Genomic DNA, 19547 nt, shown 5'->3' with positions numbered 1-19547 from the left:
AGGCGCAGGGAAAAAACCCTCTCATCCACCGGGAGAAACCCCAACGTACAGGCAGTAAGCTGAGGGGATACTAGGATACCCACCCCAGCCCGCCGCTTCTCACCAAGGGCAACTCCAGACTGAGACAGAGTCCAGCCCCTCTCCAGGAGACTGGTGCTAGAGCCCAAGGCCGTGTGTTGAGGTCAGCCTGACTAGCCAGTACCTCTCAACCTCACGCACTAATCCAGGCTCCTTCCCCACCAGAGAAGTCACTTCCACTTCCCAGTCACTAAATGTGTGCAAGCTGTACAAACCACAGGGGGAAGTTTTTGCATAGATACATTTTACATATTGCAGCAATGAAGCAACTCAAAATTGTTTGACAGGAATTTTTGATGCCTATATTTCCTCTTTGTTCAGATTGTACCAAATGCTGAGAAAAACATTGTTATGTTAATAATGAAGAGAATTTGTTAGAGGAAGAGATCCAACAAGGACATAAACAAAAATAATAGCTAAACTGAGTGTTTGCATTTTTTTTTTTATTCTTATATAAAATTAATGTTATAGATTAGTCTTTTTAAATGTACTTACCAAGGTGTTTGTATTTCCTGGCCATGTCTGTCTTTTACGGGCAGTTGATGTGTGATTTTCTGTCTCTGCTGATGCTCTGCTTTTCAATAGTATAGTTTCATCTTTATCCTTCTGAACTGTTTGTATCTGTGGAAACGTGGCAGAAATGGGAGGCAAACAGGTCAGAAGGAAACAGAAAAAGTTAAAAAGACAGGTTGAACAAACACATTTTTTCTTCTTTGCCTCGTCCGTCCCCCTTTGTCCTTTGACTGATAGACATTGATAGTGATGTCTTGTCATTTGTGTTACACAGAGCATCAGTGGTGCCTTTAGAAATCTGTTGTTTCTGCACTCGAAGTCTTGACACAATCCATAATTGGTTGGTTTAAACTCAATTCAATTTAATTCAAATTTATATAGCGCCAAATCACAACCTTACGATTATTAGGCGAGCCTAGATGTTGTAACAAATTCTATGAATCTGATGTAAAACTGACTCAATACCAAACACACGTTCCTCCAGCTCCATCACTTGTATGTAATGCTGCACATTACATTTTAAGAAGTGCACCCCTGTGTGAAGAAACACTGAGCTGATTTGCACCAAAAAAAAGACGAGAACCTACAAAATCAAATTGACGTGGTTAATGAACGGCTCCAGATCTATCAAACTTTCAAGGAAAGATGCCTGAAACTGGAGTCTGAGGAACAAGGCCAAGCAGTTAGTTCACTGTTTATAGTCATACTAAGGCTGTGAATAATCATCACAAGGAAGCAAACTGGAGATAGAAGTGACATTAAAAAAAAAGTGGTTAATGTCTTAATGAAAAAAACATATGGGATGACTCAAGAAACTCATAGATTAACACAGGAGTACACATATTTGAAAGGTTTTATGGAAAATTATAATTCACTGAAGGCAGAGAAAGAGACTAAACAACCAAAACAAACCTCTGGAGAGAAGTGTGAGAAGCTGACATCAAGGTTTCTAAGAAAGAAGCTTTACAGGAAAACATGATGAACTAGAATTTGAGACTAAACAACCAGACAATCTAATCAGAAAAATGCTGTGCTTTTAATGAGCAGCTTTGACAGCGACCAATCAAACACCAGCAGCTTCATGCTGACAAACTCATACTTCAATCAACTGCGTTTTAGTCACCTTTTGTGAGAATTCAGACTTTAACCTGTTGTATTTAAAGCTGCTCTCTTTGATTAAATATCAAAGAGAGCAGCCTCTGTCAGTGCGCCCCAGGGTGGCTGTGGCTACAATGTAGCTTGCCATCACCAGTGTGTGAATGTGTGTGTGAATGGGTGGATGACTGGATATGTAAAGCGCTTTGGGGTCCTTAGGGACTAGTAAAGCGCTATATAAATACAGGCCATTTACCATTTAAATAGACACAAGTAATCAGCTGAACAAAATATTAATTAAACAAACTGGCATCAGTTAATAGTTAGGCAAGCAAGCAAAATAATTTGGCAAGTTGGCAAAACAATCAATCCATCAGTGAAAAAAAACATTAACTTGTCAAATTATTAAAACATCAAATATGTATCATTTGTGTAACTGTGAAGGAGTGTCTTCCTCCCCTCATCCCCAACCAGCAGATGACTGCACCTCACTGCACATGGTTCTGCTGGAGGTCTTGTCCTTTTAAAATGGAGTTTTTCCTTCCCACTGTCACCAAGTGCTTACTCACAGGAGGTTCTTTAAATGTTAGGGTTTTCTCTGTACTATTGTAGGCTCGGGATTGTGAAACATATGAAATAAATGCATACAATTTGATCTTGTAATAAAAAATAAATAAATCAGAAAACAACCAGAAAAACATGCTCAAAGTGCTGAGCTTCTTTATTTGAACTATACCAGACTGAGCAACTCATCAGAATCTGAGTTTCTGCAGCAGAAACCTTAAAATGTTACATCTACAACACACCTGATACTTTCTGATATTGAAGCAGGATTTTATCAAATAATTCATCTGTCTGTTTGAGCAGATATAATGTGAGAAAACTGCCTTCATTATTTCCATAAAATTACCATATCTTTAATATTACTTCACTCAGCTTTCTAAAAGTTTCACAAATTAAAACTAGAACGCAGTATGGTTATGAGCAGTTAGAAGCTCAATACGTTTGAATCGGTGATCATTTCAAAGAATTTAAAGGATGAGCTCAATAATAATCCCTAAGAATCTTCTAATCAAAGCTCAAACGAAAAACGTCAACGATTTTGAGCCTGTGAGGGGTTTTTAGACTCAGAACTGCATCCTCTGGTGGCTGTGGGAGGAACTGCAGCTGAGTTTAGTAGAGCTTCATGGAGGCCTCAAAGAGCCGACTCAGATCCTCCACCGTGTGCGCTCTGGGAGACAGCTTAGTCACTCGCTCCTGGAAACAAACCAGAAGAAATAAAACATAAATCAACACATGTATCCAAACAAATATCTCCTTAAAGCCATGTTACAAATAGCACCTCCTTGTGAAGGACACAGGGCCAGGGTGGACCAGGTTTAGGCCTGGTCCACCCTGGCCCTGTGTCCTTCACTATTTCACATTACATCACATTTGCAGATATGAAATCAGCTAATTCAAAGAATCAAAGAAGTCTATGAATAACAAGGTCGCATTAAAAGATTACATGGGGAGAAAACACAATACTACGGGGCCTTCCACTCTGTCTGGACAGTTTAATACCCTTCTAACATTCAAACCAGAAAACAAATTGCACATGTTTTTGAGGAAAAGCATACAAAGCAAGTAGCCTCTGAGTTCGAACAGGATGTGAACCCAGGACCTCTCACACCCTAAGCACTAAGGTCTTGAATAATCGTCACAAGGAAGCAAACTGGGGATAGAAGTGACATCAAAAGAGAGAGGTTGATGTCTTAATGTAAAAATATGGGATGACTCAAGAAATTCACAGTTTAACCCAGGAGTACACATATGAAGGGGGACTCTGACCCACCTGAGGGATAGTTCCTTTTACTAGTGCCGGGATGTCGTCTTTGGTGTATCCCACAGCTCCCAGTCCATCTTCCACGTGCAGGTCAAACAGAATCTGACGCAGCGTGTCGGCCAGAACGGCACCCGCATCCTCCCTCTTCACCTGCCGGATATCTGCACCTGAACATAGCGCAGAGAAAGTCTGTTACTGCACAATTTTTAAAGAGTGATGGCAGTTTTGGTGAATTTGGATATTTTCTACTGATAGCTGAAGAAATAAAGTGCTACTACTGCAAAAAAATAAAGAAAGAAAATTACTTTTTTTCTATTTTAGACTTCTTTAAAAAGGTACAAAGAGCCCTTAAAAACCTTATTTTTGAATACCTTCAATATTCTTAAATAACTGAAAAGTCTCTCAATGGAGGCATTTAAGGTCCCGCTGACTGTCTTGGATGTTTGATGTTTCACTGTTTGTGTGCCCTGTTGTTGTTGGAGGTTCCTCTCCAGTGTATTTCTGTCTTTTTTTCTGAGTAATTTTATTTGGCTCATTGAAGTCTGGAAACCTTTTGGTTTGGCTGGATAAATAAAGTAGACATTCCACACAGTCTCTATTATACTAAATCTAATATGGCCTAGTGTGAGGCGTCCAGGTACCGAGGATCTCTGCGGCCTCAAGGTGGCGCTCCGGACACATCGGGGCTGTGAAGTTGAAGACGGCCGGAGACGTAAGGACAACGGAGAGCCCGTGAGGCTGAAAACAAAGTTTAACAGAACATTTTATTTAAAAGCTGCACAGGTCGAGTATGAAACAAAGTAAAGTTCTGTGTGGAGTTCCTCAGGGAACCTGCACAGGTCCATCTCAGTCAGAGGTGTAGTGTTTTGTTTAAGCACCAGAGCATTGGCCACGTTTGAGTCATCCATCATTCAGCTCTAATTAAGCAAAGTGATCAAATGTCAGAATGAATTTAAGAATATGAAGTCATCTGTCTGACCATCCTCATCAGTTCTTCCATGCTGCTCACAGCTCTCTCCCTCCCTGGTGTCTTTTCTCTCAGTCTTTCCAACGTTGCCATCTCTCTACTTCACTTATTTCTGCTCAATTTTTAATTCTGCATTATTCTCATCACAACATGTGAGTAATTAATAAAATATCACTAAAACCTTTATAATAATGCCAGAGTACCTCAAGTTTTTTGTTGGTGAGTTTGTACATAAATGATTTACCTGAAATTTGTACCTGTAGTGTAACTTACAAATGTTTGCTAATGATATACTTTTATATCTATATGTTAAAAACCAAGAAGCAACAGTCCCTTTAAAATAAACAAACCCATAGCTCTTCACTCACTCCTGACCCTGCGTGTTTATAGCTGAGCCCTCTTCTGCTGAAACCAGCAGAACTGAAGTTAACTAAGTTTCAGGGTTTTAGTCTCATTTCTGCACAGAAATCGGGTCACAATTTAAATATTTTTGTGGGACTTTGCTCAAAACACCATTCTCCTACAGTGTCTTCTTTCTATTAGACTCATACACTTCAGATAGAAATGTGTATGAACCTCATCTGTTAATGTGACTGTGTTAAGATAAGAAGGAACTTTATTGTCCCACGTGGCCAAACAGTACTACACTCTCAGAAATAGGGGTACCAAAGTGTACCAAAAAGGGTACAAATGCTTGTCGCTGGGGGTGTTCCTTTTTGAAGGACATTTCTGTACCCTTTAGGCTTGGTACATTTTTGTACCTTATGAAGTTGTACCATCTGAGGTACAGTGGGGCAAAAAAGTATTTAGTCAGCCACCGATTGTGCAAGTTCCCCCACCTAAAATGATGACAGAGGTCAGTAATTTGCACCAGAGGTACACTTCAACTGTGAGAGACAGAATGTGAAAAAAAAAAAAAATCCATGAATCCACATGGTAGGATTTGTAAAGAATTTATTCGTAAATCAGGGTGGAAAATAAGTATTTGGTCAATAACAAAAATACAACTCAATACTTTGTAACATAACCTTTGTTGGCAATAACAGAGGTCAAACGTTTACTATAGGTCTTTACCAGGTTTGCACACACAGTAGCTGGTATTTTGGCCCATTCCTCCATGCAGATCTTCTCGAGAGCAGTGATGTTTTGGGGCTGTCGCCGAGCAACACGGACTTTCAACTCCCGCCACAGATTTTCTATGGGGTTGAGGTCTGGAGACTGGCTAGGCCACTCCAGGACTTTCAAATGCTTCTTACGGAGCCACTCCTTTGTTGCCCGGGCGGTGTGTTTTGGATCATTGTCATGTTGGAAGACCCAGCCTCGTTTCATCTTCAAAGTTCTCACTGATGGAAGGAGGTTTTGGCTCAAAATCTCACGATACATGGCCCCATTCATTCTGTCCTTAACACGGATCAGTCGTCCTGTCCCCTTGGCAGAAAAACAGCCCCATAGCATGATGTTTCCACCCCCATGCTTCACAGTAGGTATGGTGTTCTTGGGATGCAACTCAGTATTCTTCTTCCTCCAAACACGACGAGTTGAGTTTATACCAAAAAGTTCTACTTTGGTTTCATCTGACCACATGACATTCTCCCAATCCTCTGCTGTATCATCCATGTGCTCTCTGGCAAACTTCAGACGGGCCTGGACATGCACTGGCTTCAGCAGCGGAACACGTCTGGCACTGCGGGATTTGATTCCCTGCCGTTGTAGTGTGTTACTGATGGTGACCTTTGTTACTTTGGTCCCAGCTCTCTGCAGGTCATTCACCAGGTCCCCCCGTGTGGTTCTGGGATCTTTGCTCACCGTTCTCATGATCATTTTGACCCCACGGGATGAGATCTTGCGTGGAGCCCCAGATCGAGGGAGATTATCAGTGGTCTTGTATGTCTTCCATTTTCTGATGATTGCTCCCACAGTTGATGTTTTCACACCAAGCTGCTTGCCTATTGTAGATTCACTCTTCCCAGTCTGGTGCAGGTCTACAATCCTTTTCCTGGTGTCCTTCGAAAGCTCTTTGGTCTTGGCCATGGCGGAGTTTGGAGTCTGACTGTTTGAGGCTGTGGACAGGTGTCTTTTATACAGATGATGAGTTCAAACAGGTGCCATTCATACAGGTAACGAGTGGGGGACAGAAAAGCTTCTTACAGAAGACGTTACAGGTCTGTGAGAGCCAGAGATTTTCCTTGTTTGAGGTGACCAAATACTTATTTTCCACCCTGATTTACGAATAAATTCTTTACAAATCCTACCATGTGAATTCATGGATTTTTTTTCACATTCTGTCTCTCACAGTTGAAGTGTACCTCTGGTGCAAATTACTGACCTCTGTCATCATTTTTAGTGGGGGAACTTGCACAATCGGTGGCTGACTAAATACTTTTTTGCCCCACTGTACAATCATGTACTTTCCTAAGACATAAATGTACCTTGAAACTATAGTACAGAAATGTTCTCTTGAAAAGGGTACAATAGGGTACCTATGAGGGTACCCCCCCAGCGACAACCTATTTCGTACCTAAAGAGACAAAAATGTACCCCCAATAGTCCAAAATATTTGGTTATTTAACCATTTATTTTCGATAATAGAATCACATCAAAGCACTTAAACAACCACAGGAATACATCCTTGATTACATTCGTATATTGCTATAGGACATGTCAAGAAAAATACATTCATTTAAAAAAAAAAAAAAGTAAACAATCACATAAAGACATTAAACACCTGAACACAATGTTTTGACGGATCACAGAGATGGCATGTATTTAAAAAACTGTCCACACAAATGTTTTGCTCTACTTCAACAAGCATGCACATACATACGCACGCACGCACGCGCACACACACACGCACACAAAAATGTTCTTGCAATCACGTCACACAGAATACCTCAAGGACACAAACAGCCTATCATCAACTAAATAGGTGTCTAGAGCTTGAAAGTCTAATTCATTTCCTGGATTGAACAGGATCCAGTCATTGTCAACTGCCACTTGGTAAGCATGGAAATGACATTCATAAGTGCAAGGAAGTAACAGTTTCCCACACAATACCCAACAAGTATCAACATTCAAAATATACTTGATTTTAAAGAATTGAGGTATGGCTTCAGTGTGTACATGGCCAACTACAAAAACATCCTCAAGTTCATATTTGACACTGCTGACAGATATAGCAGACACACGCTGAAGCACTTTATCCTGAAAATGCACATCTGTAAAACTTTTGTTCATTTCCAGAGCATTCTGTAAGTCACCTGGCAGAGATGAAAATGGCACACTGACACTTGTGCTCAGTGAATGTTCAAAGTCAACAAGCAACTTATCTGAAGAAAACTCCCAGCACTGTTTCATTTGATGACGATTGCTAAGAGTTGCAGTGATGTTTACAACGTTTTTGCATTTACTCGCTAGATTTTTGAAATATTGATGCTTGCTTTCATATCTCATACACCACAAAGGGCGAAGAGGACCATACATCAAAATCAGCCTTGGGTAGTCAATAAGGTAGTGACACTTGGGTGGGGGCGTATTTAATAGAGTTGGTTAAGTACCCTGGTGACACTTACTGGCAGGGGTTTGTCTCCCTGGTCTCCTATGTTGACAATGCAGTTCTGAAGAAAGTTCTTGTTATATGTAAAATTGTATTGTATTTATTTATTTAAATTTTTACTTTTTAATTATTTTACCTGCATTTTTTAATCACTCTTATATTTAAATGTTCATTTGCTATTTTATCTAGGGATTGAGAGTAACGTAGTTTCTATTCTCTGTATGTCCTGTACATGTGGCAGAATTGACAATAAAGTTGACTTTGACTTTGACTTGACTTTGAAAGACAAGTGTTTTCTTGAAGTATGCAGGGTAGGTCATGTTGAACACGAAGAAGGTGGAGAATGCTGAGATGTAGGCCTCATCCAGCGAGCGGCACGAGCAAACATCCACTCCTTCAAACTGTCACAACATGGCGACACTGTCTTAAGAGGGCAGTTGTCCAACTCTTATCCTTCATTCGAATGGTTGGGTATGGACTCGTGGGAGTATTCTGCAGAAGAGGAAGAAAAACATTAGTATACAGTATGTTTAAGCAATGTGCGAGTGAATGTGAGTGCGAATGGTTGTCTGTCTCTGTGTGTTGGCCCTGCGACAGACTGGCGACCTGTCCAGGGTGTACCCCGCCTCTCGCCCTATGACAGCTGGGATAGGCTCCAGCGCCCCCCGCGACCCTGAACAGGATAAGCGGACGCGAATGGATGGATGGATGTTTAAGCAATATGTGCCAAGTGGATTTTCAACAGATTCCTCAAATTACCTTCTTTATTTGCTGCAAAACAAAACTGTCTATTCTGATAACCTGTAAACATGGCCCCTACTCCAAACAAAAAGCTTCTTGACCAATGACTGTTGTGGTAGTGTTTGATAAGCTGCTAAAGTTTGACATAATATTCAAGGGCAAAAGCAATCACCCCTGACAGTGACAGTACCTGTGAAGAATTTCCCTAAGGGGACAATAAAGGTCTATCTATCTATATAAACACCAGACAAAACCCAAGAGCACAGCAGCACTGTGGATTAACAGCAGTGTTTCCCCTACATTAGCTTAGCTGTGATGCTGAACTGCAGCTGAATTCAGCTCCATGCCAACAAAACACCGAGAATGAAACTTGTGGCCAAAGGCTATGCATTGCATCATGCATTTACCTCTCCAAGGATGATGAAATCTTCTATCTTCTCCTTGAAGATGGATGGCAAGAGAAGTGCCCCCTTGAAGTCAATTCCTAGGGCATACAGATGCAAATGCACTTCATTAGATTTTGATAGCATGCAAATTCCCATTAACATGCTCTTCACATGACACTATGGTACATCAATTATCTTTGGAAGAGAGAGCAAATGAATTGTCACAAAATTTACTATTTGTATGAGGTCAAATTAGCACCTGTAATGTCTTCAGCCAGTGCATTCTCTCTTGCCTCCATGTAGACCTTCTTCAGTGGCAAATCCTTGGTCATTTGAAGAACAGCAGTGAAGTTTTCGCTAAAGCGGCGACAGATGTTGTCTTGGCAGGTATGCATTAAATCAACCTCATCACACAACTGGAAATGAAAAGAGCAGAATAGACAAAAGAATGACATTTTACATTGAGGATTTAAACTTTTGACATGTTTAAAGACACAGACTGGAGATAAATGTAAAGTGCTTTAACCCTTGAACAAAAATTCTAAAGCTAATAAACAGATTGATTAATCAGTTAGTACAGAAAATAATAATAATCAGATTTAGAGACAAAAAAAATCATTAGCTGTTTCCCCAATCATCTTAACAATTCTTGGGTTTGCGACAGTGTCCCTGCGTAGAGCTTACAGCTCTCATATTCGAAAATCCCAAATCCCACTAAGTAGGTGGAATGGTACAAATGTGTACCTTCCATTGTTTAAAATCCCTTTGAGCGGGAAACAAGTTAGATGCGATAAATTTTGCTTAGAAAACGATTTTGTTAATAGCTATATTTACATACAAGCATGTTTTGAGAAATTATTGATTTTTTTACATTGTTGTACACGGTTAGTGACTATTTATCGATAAAACACTGGAATACGGCGGGCAGACAGACGTTGAACATTCCACCAACAGTCTAAATAGTCCACATTTGTACCTTTCTTTGTTTAAAACTTAGCTAACTGCTAGCATTCACCCATGTTAAAGCTAGCTCTTCGGACTTTTGCTAACTCTACTGTAAAATTACACGTTGTAATTTTTATAAAAACACAAAATCACACTCGACTTACCTCTAAACCTTTGCGCCTCGTCGTCTGACACATCAATGCCTTCTTCCATCAACTTTTTAAGGCGCTCCTCCATCGATAACCCCCTGAGAGTCATTTTCTGCGTCAACGCTAGTCAGCGCGGAGGCGGAGCACTCATCGCTGCTGCCTTTTCAGCCTTTGGGATTAATGCGCGTTGCGAACTTGATACATGGAAATACAACATTGTGGTATTAATGCGCAGTTGTTTAGAAGCAGTTATGCTGTCTTGGCGAACTATATTTGTAACTTACAAAATGTAGTCACCGTAACATAAAAATCTGGTTGACATTTTAACTTCCAAAGAACCTCGGTTTAACTTGATGTTGCAAATTCCATAAAAACCTCCCAATTAATGAACAATTCTAGGATGTAGTAAAAGCGAAAAAGTAAATGGCCAAACATAACAGTAATATGATTTCACGTTTTTGAAAGGTTTAAAACATTAAAAAATTATAACTGGAACTTAATAAAATGGAAATGGACCAGTTTTTTTTAACATCATTTGGTTGTGCCTGCATGTCATTGTGTGTGTGTGTTTTTTTAATATAATTTAACATACTTACACAAAGGTAGGTTACAGATATTCTTTGCATCATAGGATAATTTACGTACAGAGGAGAGGACCGACAGATTTGATTATAACATGCAGCTTTTATGAGCACACTCACATCTCATATGAATTTTACAATTAACCAGGCCCATCCAGATTTTCCCGAATTTGCGTGTCATCCTTGCGCAGGGGCCATGCTAATCTTCTCTGTATCGTATCCAATTTAGCGTACGCGCTCCAGATTTTCCCATGCTGACCCATTACCACATTCTGCCACTGTCACTGCAGTACAGGTCAAAATGGTACAGATTTGTACTTATTTCAAATTGTACCTTTAAAGGGGCATTTCTGGACTTTTAAAGACCAGTATTGTACTTTTAAGGGAACATTTTTAAAAAAATGTACCTATAGGTACAAAAATGTTCTTCTCTCGTACCTCTATTTCTGAGAGTGTATAGCAGCACTTGCATGTGAAAACCAGCTCCAAACCTCGAGAAGTAAATTACTTATCTAATTAGTAAAAATTTGTTTCCCTTAATACAGCTCCAGCAAACATTCAAGTACATGATGATGTGACTCCAAAGTACAATAGATGTTGGGACAAAGGAGAGCTTATAGCGATTTGTTTTACAAGTACTTGCTGTTTACTGGGGCCGAGGGTAATAAGTCATACTCTGAAAAATGGATCATTAACAATTTTATGAGCCTGAGGAAAAAACTGATTTCTTGTATCTTGATTGGAGAGATTGGTGCTCTTTCATTTCTATGTTTGCATATTTTCATTGCCGTTTTTACCAGTTTAATCTTCAGTCTTGACTTTACTGTAAGTAAACCAAATCAAGCTTCTGCACCATATCTAATCAAACTTTAAAGCACTGCATTATAAAAAAAAAATACCCATAACCTTATCGCTACGAACGATGTGTGTTAGACTTTAAAAAGTACCTGCAGAAAAATAAAGGCACGCAACTGTCCACATGTCACAGTAACAGCACCTTCATGTACTCAGGCCTAGAATGAGCAATAAATTGTGTTCATGGTACAGGCCAGCTGCTTCACACAGAGTTCTGTTTGTAATAATGCAGCTCTCTTTTGGATAAATCCTAAATAAATAACCGTGGAAATGTTGTTTTCCCTCTTGGAAAATGAAAATCATCACTCCAGCTGCACTACACCAGTGATCTCAGCCAAGAACATCTGTTTGCAATGCCAGCTGTCAGTAGCGGTTTTTGATACGGGCGACACGGGCGGTTGCCCGCGGCGGCATCGTGGTGGGGTGCGGTATCACGGGCATCGGCAAAATAAAAAATTGTTCGTACTCATGCTGCCCTGACATCAGCCAGCGCATATTGGGAATGGCATGGGCACCGATCGGCTTTCTATTGTGGCTAGCTTGACTGTGACTTCGTAAGTGACGGCTCACTTGACCGCGGTCCCATTAGCTGAGAGTTTGGGCGCCCTCCGTTTGCAAGGTGCGACTGCTGCTTGAGGGGGCGGGGCAGCGGGACAGACACCAGAAATTATGATACAGACTTGTAATTTGCACCGATGCTTTTTCGAAATTCTGTACGCGAAAGGTGGGTGCACCTGCTCTGCTGCTGAAGTCAAAGTAAACTTTATTGTCATCAGTATATAGAGAGACAAGACGACGAGGCTCCAGTTACAGCAGTGGAAGAAAACAAACAATAAATATAAGAAGAGTAAGAAAAATAAATATAACTTCAGGACTCAGGTTAAAGTGATCAATAACAATTTAAAATTTATAATTTACAGTTTGATGATTTAAAGTCTCACACACAACCTGTCGAAAGGGGAGGGGGGCCAGCTGCTTCCAAATAGAGCACATTTCATTCATAATGTTGTAAATCCAAGCCCATTATGTATTCATGATTTGAATCCTGGGTTGTGCAAAATCGCAGAAACACACCTTAGACAAAGCAAATCTGTGAACTAAGGTGTAGGTCTGTTAGGTTATGTTGTGGTGATCATCGAGTTGGGGGACTTATGTTCATACTGAAGTGCAAAATTAAAACCAATGGAAGATGGACAAGAAAAGTTCAAAGTCATCAGGTGCTCAGTTTAGAAAAAATAGAAAAGAAGAGGAGGAGAAACGAGCAAAAGATAGAGGCAAGCAGATGTGTGATTGGATAAAGGCGGGTCATCCTGAAACAATCAGAATCAGAATACTTTATTAATCCCTAAGGAAATAATGTGGGTTACAGTTGCTCCAAAAAGAAATGGTAAAAATAGCAACAGTAACAGACTAAACTCCAAACAATACATTATGTTACAGATTTTAATATTAATTAGTCATTGTCAATTGTTGATTTGTCCTGTTCTCATTGTATGACGAATTATGATGGCTGTTTGGTAGCCGTTTGCATACTATGCATACTCTCTCTAACTTCATATGTGTGTGTGTGTGTTTCTCTGGTGAAATTCAGTATGGTTCCGACAACAGTTTTATGTTAATGTATAATCCTTAATATGTTTTATGTGTGTGTGTGTGGCGCCCAGGGCGCCAAACAGGCTAGGACCGTCACTGCCAGCTGTGATGTCCAGTAATGATCACTCACCACTAGGGGGTGCTCCACGTTGTAACCCTTGGCTGAGTGAGTCTTGACGTTTCCTGCGATGGGATAGGACATCCCGTGACTGAAAGGAGGGAACCACAAACAGGTTGAAACGCTCACGCAAAGGTCTGGATCAGTTTAGCTCAAATAGGAAAATATGCACGTTGGCTATGAGAGCTCAAATAAACTGCAACATAAGACCAGTCCTACAAATAGAAAAACACTACAAAAGCACACAAAACACATTGCAGGAGGGGGCAGTAAAGTTGTATGTCTCAATCACATGAATCATACAATACTGCAGATACATGTTTGCTATTAGCTGTATACCATTAGCTTGTTACTTTCATCACATGATTGACTCCACAAAAACACTTCTGGTTTGTTATCTGTTTTTTTTTTTTTTGTTCTTCTGCATCGTCTGCTGGTGTTTCTACATTTTCAGTGCATTTCATCCACTCATCACTGTAAATAAGGCCTTAAACTGTCCCTAAAGTTTCAATGTGATGTCACCAAAGTGTTAAAGAACACCTACAATCACAGGTGACATTTTAAAACCACGATCAGCTGTCTGTACTGCAACACTGCAGAAACAGATCCATGAACTAATGAGCTAAAAACCCTCTTCAAAGCCTGATTTCCTTTCTCACTGATGAAGTTCAAGGAAACGTTTGCAGTTTAATAGAAACAAATTAAATAATTAAACAGATTTCAAAAGAAGATCAGCTGATGAGCACAAACAGCCTGCATGCAGGATTACAGGAAATCTCAGTCTTAGTCTTACCACAGATGAACCCCGGCATTCCCAAAGCCAATCCCGGCAAACACGCTGGCCAGGTGCATGCTGGAACGAGCCTCCAGGTCCTCAGGGTCTCGCACAGATCTGTAATCAATCAATCACGACTTATTTCAATTACAAATTAATCCAGTTGAATGAAATGCATATCATGGATATACTTTAGTTGTAGTTGGGGCCGTACCGTTTCATGTACTTGGCAACCACGTGGAGAGCATGGCGGGACCAGACATCGCTGATGGGGTTGCTGCCCTGGTAGGCTGGGCGGTTGATGGGGTTTGTAGGGCAGGGGCTCCTCTGGTCGTAGGGAAGGGCGGTGTATGACTCCAGGGCATGACTGAAAGGCAGAGATCAATCAGTGTGATGGAAGTGTCTCACATCAGGTTGGCAGTATCTCTACCTCTATGAAAAACATGAAGGGAACACGCCACCATCACAGCAAATAATAATTATATTAATACTAATAATATAATGATAACAAAAATAATAATGATGAATCAAAAAATGCAGAAAATGAATAAATGTCCTTCATAAGTACAGACAGACCAGAGGACGTCGAAGCCACTGTTGGCGGCGACTCTCTCAGGCATGCTCAGTGTGTGCGTCGGGTCCACGATGCCCAGTGTGGGTCTGATGGCTCTGCTGGCAATTCCTGAGCATAAACAGCCAATCACAGCTCAGGGTCCATCATAAGAACTTGGATAATGAATAACAGCTCCCGCAGCTTGGTTTCTATTGGCTGATTTATGATTTCTATTAAATCTTCACTGACTGTCTTTCTAAAACATCTCAAAGGGGAAAATCAACTTCTAATATGCTTTTATATCCCTATTTTTATACCTGTTTTGGCTTTTAAGGGCTCGTAGTCGAAAATGGCGACACCTGTGGTCTCACTGCCGGTGCCTGCAGTTGTGGGAACTGGACACAAAAACCCAAAGTTAGCCACAAAGATGGAGGAAGAAGGAAAAAAAGTGGGACGCGTCATACCTGCAATCAGCGGTTTCACAGCTCCACTCACTGGCTTCCCTTTGCCAATCGGAGCGTTGACAAAGTCCAGGAAGTTGGCATCGGGGTGACACGCGTACAGATTGGCCGCTTTACATGTGTCGATCACTGAGCCACCGCCCACCGCCACAAACGCATCAAAGGCGTGGTTTTTAGCAAAGGAGATGGCATCTTTAAAGCTGAAATTCAGCAGAGATCGAGCTGAGGTCATTTCATCTGATAAATTAACTTATTCATTTACTTACTGATTGTCTGCCATTAACACTGCTTAAGTATTTCAGCACTCTGATGTGCACACGGTTCATTCTGTGTGGAGGAAGAGTCATGTGACCCTGTGAAAAGCCCCTATGTAGGTATGTGAGCTGACTCAGAGCCAGGAAAAAGCCTGGCTCTGATGAACTTTCTTCTCTCCTCTCTGATGAGACATTTTGGACACAAAGACATGTTTTTTTCTCTTCATCTGACAGGCAATCATTAATCAGATCGTCACTTGTGACAGCGACCTCATTGAGCGCACCTGGAGTCCGTTGGCTCGACGCGGACATTGTCATAGACTTTGTACTTGACTCCGTTTTTCACTAGAGACTCCACAACAGCCTTCATTGGAGGAAGTTGGGACAAGTTCCTGTCTGTCATCACGCAGACGTTTTTTGCACCGAGGTTCTGCAGGTCCTGCACGCAGAGAACAGCGAACAGCCACAATGATAGGAAGGACAACACAGAGAGCCACATTGGTCACTCCTTCTCAATGCATCACATTAAAAGAAGAAAGAAAAATTCCTATCTGACCATCACATGACAGCAATGAGGAGGATGAAGATGGTTACCATGCCGATCTCTTTGCTGACTCCTTCTCCATAGCGGATGTTGGAACTCGCCATCTGAAGGAAATAAAAAGAGAGTGAGTGCAGTACCTACCTGAGTAGGTGCTAATGGAAAAGGGATATAAGTGTGTAGTTTATCAGTCTGTTTATCATTGGGATAAAGACTGTCCACACAAAGACGAGCAAGTCAAGACTGATGGTGGTACACATAAAGTTGAGGATTGTTACCTCACCCACAGAAATCCTTATGACCCAGTGACCTTACGCATTTATCCAAGATAGATACACCTAAGTATCAATCTGAAAATCCTATATCGCCTCATTCTTGAGTTACTGTGTTCACAAACTTGTGGGTCTATGCCATGGCCTGTCCAACAGGGTGCCAATAATACCCCATCAGCCTTTTACGGCTAAGGAGTGAAAATGCCACTGTGCAGACTTTGCATGAAACAAAGATGAGATGAGCAGCATCAAAGAACTTATACAAACTCAAAACTTGGAATTTTTGACAACCTCAACAGTCTGTAGGTGGAGGTCACAGGTGTCAGTTCCCGTTAATGCACCACAGGAAATACAGATACGGTGGTTTGGGAGTTAGTTCTAGATCAACAGATCCATGTGTAACATGCGAGCCGCAAAGTTTGTACTAAAATAAGCTGTGTAAACATGTTGGGACTATTTCTGCTGGAAAGTTGGACATGTCAACATTGAAGTCTATGGGGACTAAGTTACTCCTTGGACCCTCTGCTGGATGTTAGAAGAACTGCAGCTTTCATGCTGCTTTGATTTTTAGTCTCTCCTGTATTTGTACAGGTCAAAGCTTCAAATGAAATTCAGTGCATTTTCAGAGCAATCCCACAGACTAAAGGAACTACTTTGTGGGTCTTAGAAAAGTGAGGAGCTCAGTTTGGAGAGCTGACAGTTTTAGCTACTTCTGCAGATGAATCCAGGAAAACATTCAAAACTTTAAGTTCTCATTCTGTGGTTGGTTGAATCCATCAGTTGATTAAAAAAATGAAAGAAGCTTCATTTGAATGTGTGAATGTGAGCTGAACTCTGAGCTGACACACGTTAATGATTTACATCTCCTAACAGCCTTCAAGCTGAACTTCTTAAATCAGACACTTATTAAACAGAGTCTGGTGTGACGTTACCTCAAAGGCATAGTCAGTTTTCCGGACGGTGCAGGGTGCCGCTCTGACACCTGCAGAGATAGAAATCAAGCCATCAGTTAAGGATCCACATTGATCAGGATGCACTTGTCTGCTTTTTCAGAGACTCTGATAAATACATGAATGATGTGTAGATGAGTGCAGGTTACCCTGGTGGAAGGTGTTGGAGTGAGCAGGACATCTGCACCTGTTCACACAGAGACACACAGAGCAGAAGTCATGTCACCAATCTGCACATTTAGAGAAGGTTCAGCAGTTGAGTTGTTGCAGTAGCTTGTGAACATCTCATACACAGGAAGCATTTCCCTGTCATTCTTCCTCCAACCTGACAAAGATGGGTTCAGTATTTGAACCCAAACTGCCAATGTCCACTCATGAAAACATCCAAAAAGGAGACCATTAGGTTTTTATGTTAGTGTCACGATGTTTCCACGTCCTATGACTCCACTACAATGTGATTGGTCATTTGCAATGTTGAACCTGGACAAAGATTAGTTTTGTTAATTCAGGAACAACACCATGATATCAGAGCGAGCATTAGACGTCAAACTGTGCAAAATGTGAGGATGCACTGACAATTTACATGAGAGAATGTGAAAGGGGCTCTAAAAGCATTAGATATTCCAGGTGCAGCTTTACACCTGTACCTGGTCGCATGTGCTCCCAGAAATCACTCAAATTTCACTTTTTTTTAATCGGAAATGTATGCAGTCACATTTGACGTGTGGTCAAATGTGACTGCAAAACTAGGAGTTTTAATTTAAAAAATCTTTCAGTGAAACATGTTTTTCACAGGTGAGCCGGATTTTAAAGAACTCTCTTCTGATCCAGAACTTGTGGCCTCCTGAGCTCTTCCCTCAATAAAACTGAACTTTAACCGGAAAATTCAAAAACGCTGTTATCTTTGAGCGGACTCTGGCACACTCTGTCTCCGCCCCTCGAAGGAAACCATTAACAGTTCTTTTCAGTCTGGATGAATCTATTTCCGGTTCGAATTTAACTTACGCCGCGCGCTCGAGTTGCCTAAGCAGGTGAACGACCCGGTCCCGACCCGCCATGTCCAAGATGTGAATGACCCTCTGCAACGAGCAGCCGACCCCGGTCAACAGGTTGCTTCCGCCTCTGATTTTCACAATAAAGGCCGCTCAGACACATTAGAAGCACGAGGACAGACGTAGAAAACACCCGCTGGGCTGTCATTATTATTATTATTATTATTGTTGTTATTATTATGACAAAATAACGAAATCAAGGCAATAATTCCTCACATGGTACAAAAAACTTTAACACAAAAATACTGATATGAATATAAATATAAATCACAATATTTAGATATAATTTACTGTGTATGAGAAAGTAAAATGTTTAATACGTGTATATGCTTCATTACATTCACAAATTTACAAATACCCAGTAAGAAATAGATATAAGAAAAAAAATCATGTGCATGGACTGAACATGAGGTATTTGCAGGCCATGTGTATACATATTTTATGTATATCCTGAGGCTTTTAGTTGTTTGGAGTTGAGGAGTACAAAGTGAACTTTATTTACATATTATAAACTGTAGTAGTTACGTGGGCAAGGGATAGGATGTGGGATTGGGCAGAAGACTGTTGCACATGAGGGTGGTACATAGGTGCTGCGGTGTCAGGTTCAGGGGTGCTACAGTCCTAGGGAACAAGTTGTGTTTCAGTCCGTTTGTGTGTGTTTGGCTAGTTTTTAAAAATGGAAGCAGCGTGAACAAATGGTGTCCTGGGTGTGTACCATCTTCATGGATTTGCCCAGCCCTCTTCACAAAAGTGGTGTAAAGATGACCCAGAGATGCCAGCTGTTAGCTGACTATGTTTTGTCCTGTTTCCACAACACGCTGGGGGGCCTTTTTGTCACTTTTGGCGCGACTACCATACCGGACAGTCATGGAGGTTGTTAGGATGCTCTGTAAAGTTGACCTCCAGGAACCTGAAGCTGAAGTGAATGTACGAATATTGGTTTTAATTCTCATCAGCATGCAGCAGCACAGAGGACTTATTTTTAGATACATGTATTAAATCACATTCAGGATATTTTCACCTTTTCCCTTTTTTAACAATAAAACAATAAATCAAAGAAACACAAAGAGTGATGCATTGTAGTGATGATGTGTCAGAACAGGGACTCAAACTAGCAGCCTTCAGCCTCTTCTGCAGGCTTGCTCATTCACACCTATTCACACCTAGCTGCCCACCATAACATCCCTGTTTACAGTCAGTCCTGCATTTTACTCCATTAGCTGCAAATGAGTTGAAGTAACACTTAAACAAGTTTCTCTTCTGATGGACTTTGCTTTGTATCACAAAGTG

The 19547-nt window shown here is 40.9% G+C and overlaps 2 protein-coding genes and 1 non-coding gene across 3 annotated transcripts; all 3 read right to left on the bottom strand.

The window, feature by feature from the left end:
* Positions 1-2389: 2389 nt before the first annotated feature.
* On the bottom strand, positions 2390-18318 carry adhfe1 (alcohol dehydrogenase iron containing 1). The gene is made up of 14 exons (XM_086276050.1): positions 18211-18318; positions 17355-17392; positions 17188-17237; positions 16037-16090; positions 15727-15881; positions 15192-15388; positions 15045-15122; positions 14751-14856; positions 14389-14541; positions 14193-14291; positions 13412-13490; positions 4153-4249; positions 3521-3678; positions 2390-2943 (listed from the first exon to the last, which is right to left on the bottom strand). The coding sequence occupies exons 1-14, from the start codon at positions 18261-18263 to the stop codon at positions 2860-2862; spliced, it is 1401 nt and encodes a 466-aa protein (XP_086132176.1). The 5' UTR covers positions 18264-18318; the 3' UTR covers positions 2390-2859.
* On the bottom strand, positions 6977-10503 carry LOC147335097 (uncharacterized). Its single transcript, XM_086287449.1, has 4 exons — positions 10268-10503; positions 9418-9574; positions 9180-9256; positions 6977-8523 (listed from the first exon to the last, which is right to left on the bottom strand). Exons 1-4 carry the CDS (start codon positions 10298-10300, stop codon positions 8428-8430), a joined length of 363 nt encoding a protein of 120 aa, XP_086143575.1. The 5' UTR covers positions 10301-10503; the 3' UTR covers positions 6977-8427.
* On the bottom strand, positions 10980-11084 carry LOC147335096 (U6 spliceosomal RNA). The gene has a single exon (XR_015128683.1). It is a non-coding gene; the product is annotated as a U6 spliceosomal RNA (small nuclear RNA).
* Positions 18319-19547: the final 1229 nt, after the last annotated feature.

This window comes from Aulonocara sp. 'chitande type north' Nkhata Bay, linkage group LG3 (genome assembly GCF_057382095.1).
Source record: "Aulonocara sp. 'chitande type north' Nkhata Bay isolate Kocher_YH1m ecotype deep benthic linkage group LG3, A_spYH_male_GT1.1, whole genome shotgun sequence".
Classification (NCBI taxonomy): domain Eukaryota; kingdom Metazoa; phylum Chordata; class Actinopteri; order Cichliformes; family Cichlidae; genus Aulonocara; species Aulonocara sp. 'chitande type north' Nkhata Bay.
Note: the sequence above shows the minus strand (reverse complement) of the source record. Positions and strands in the feature narration are given on the sequence as shown.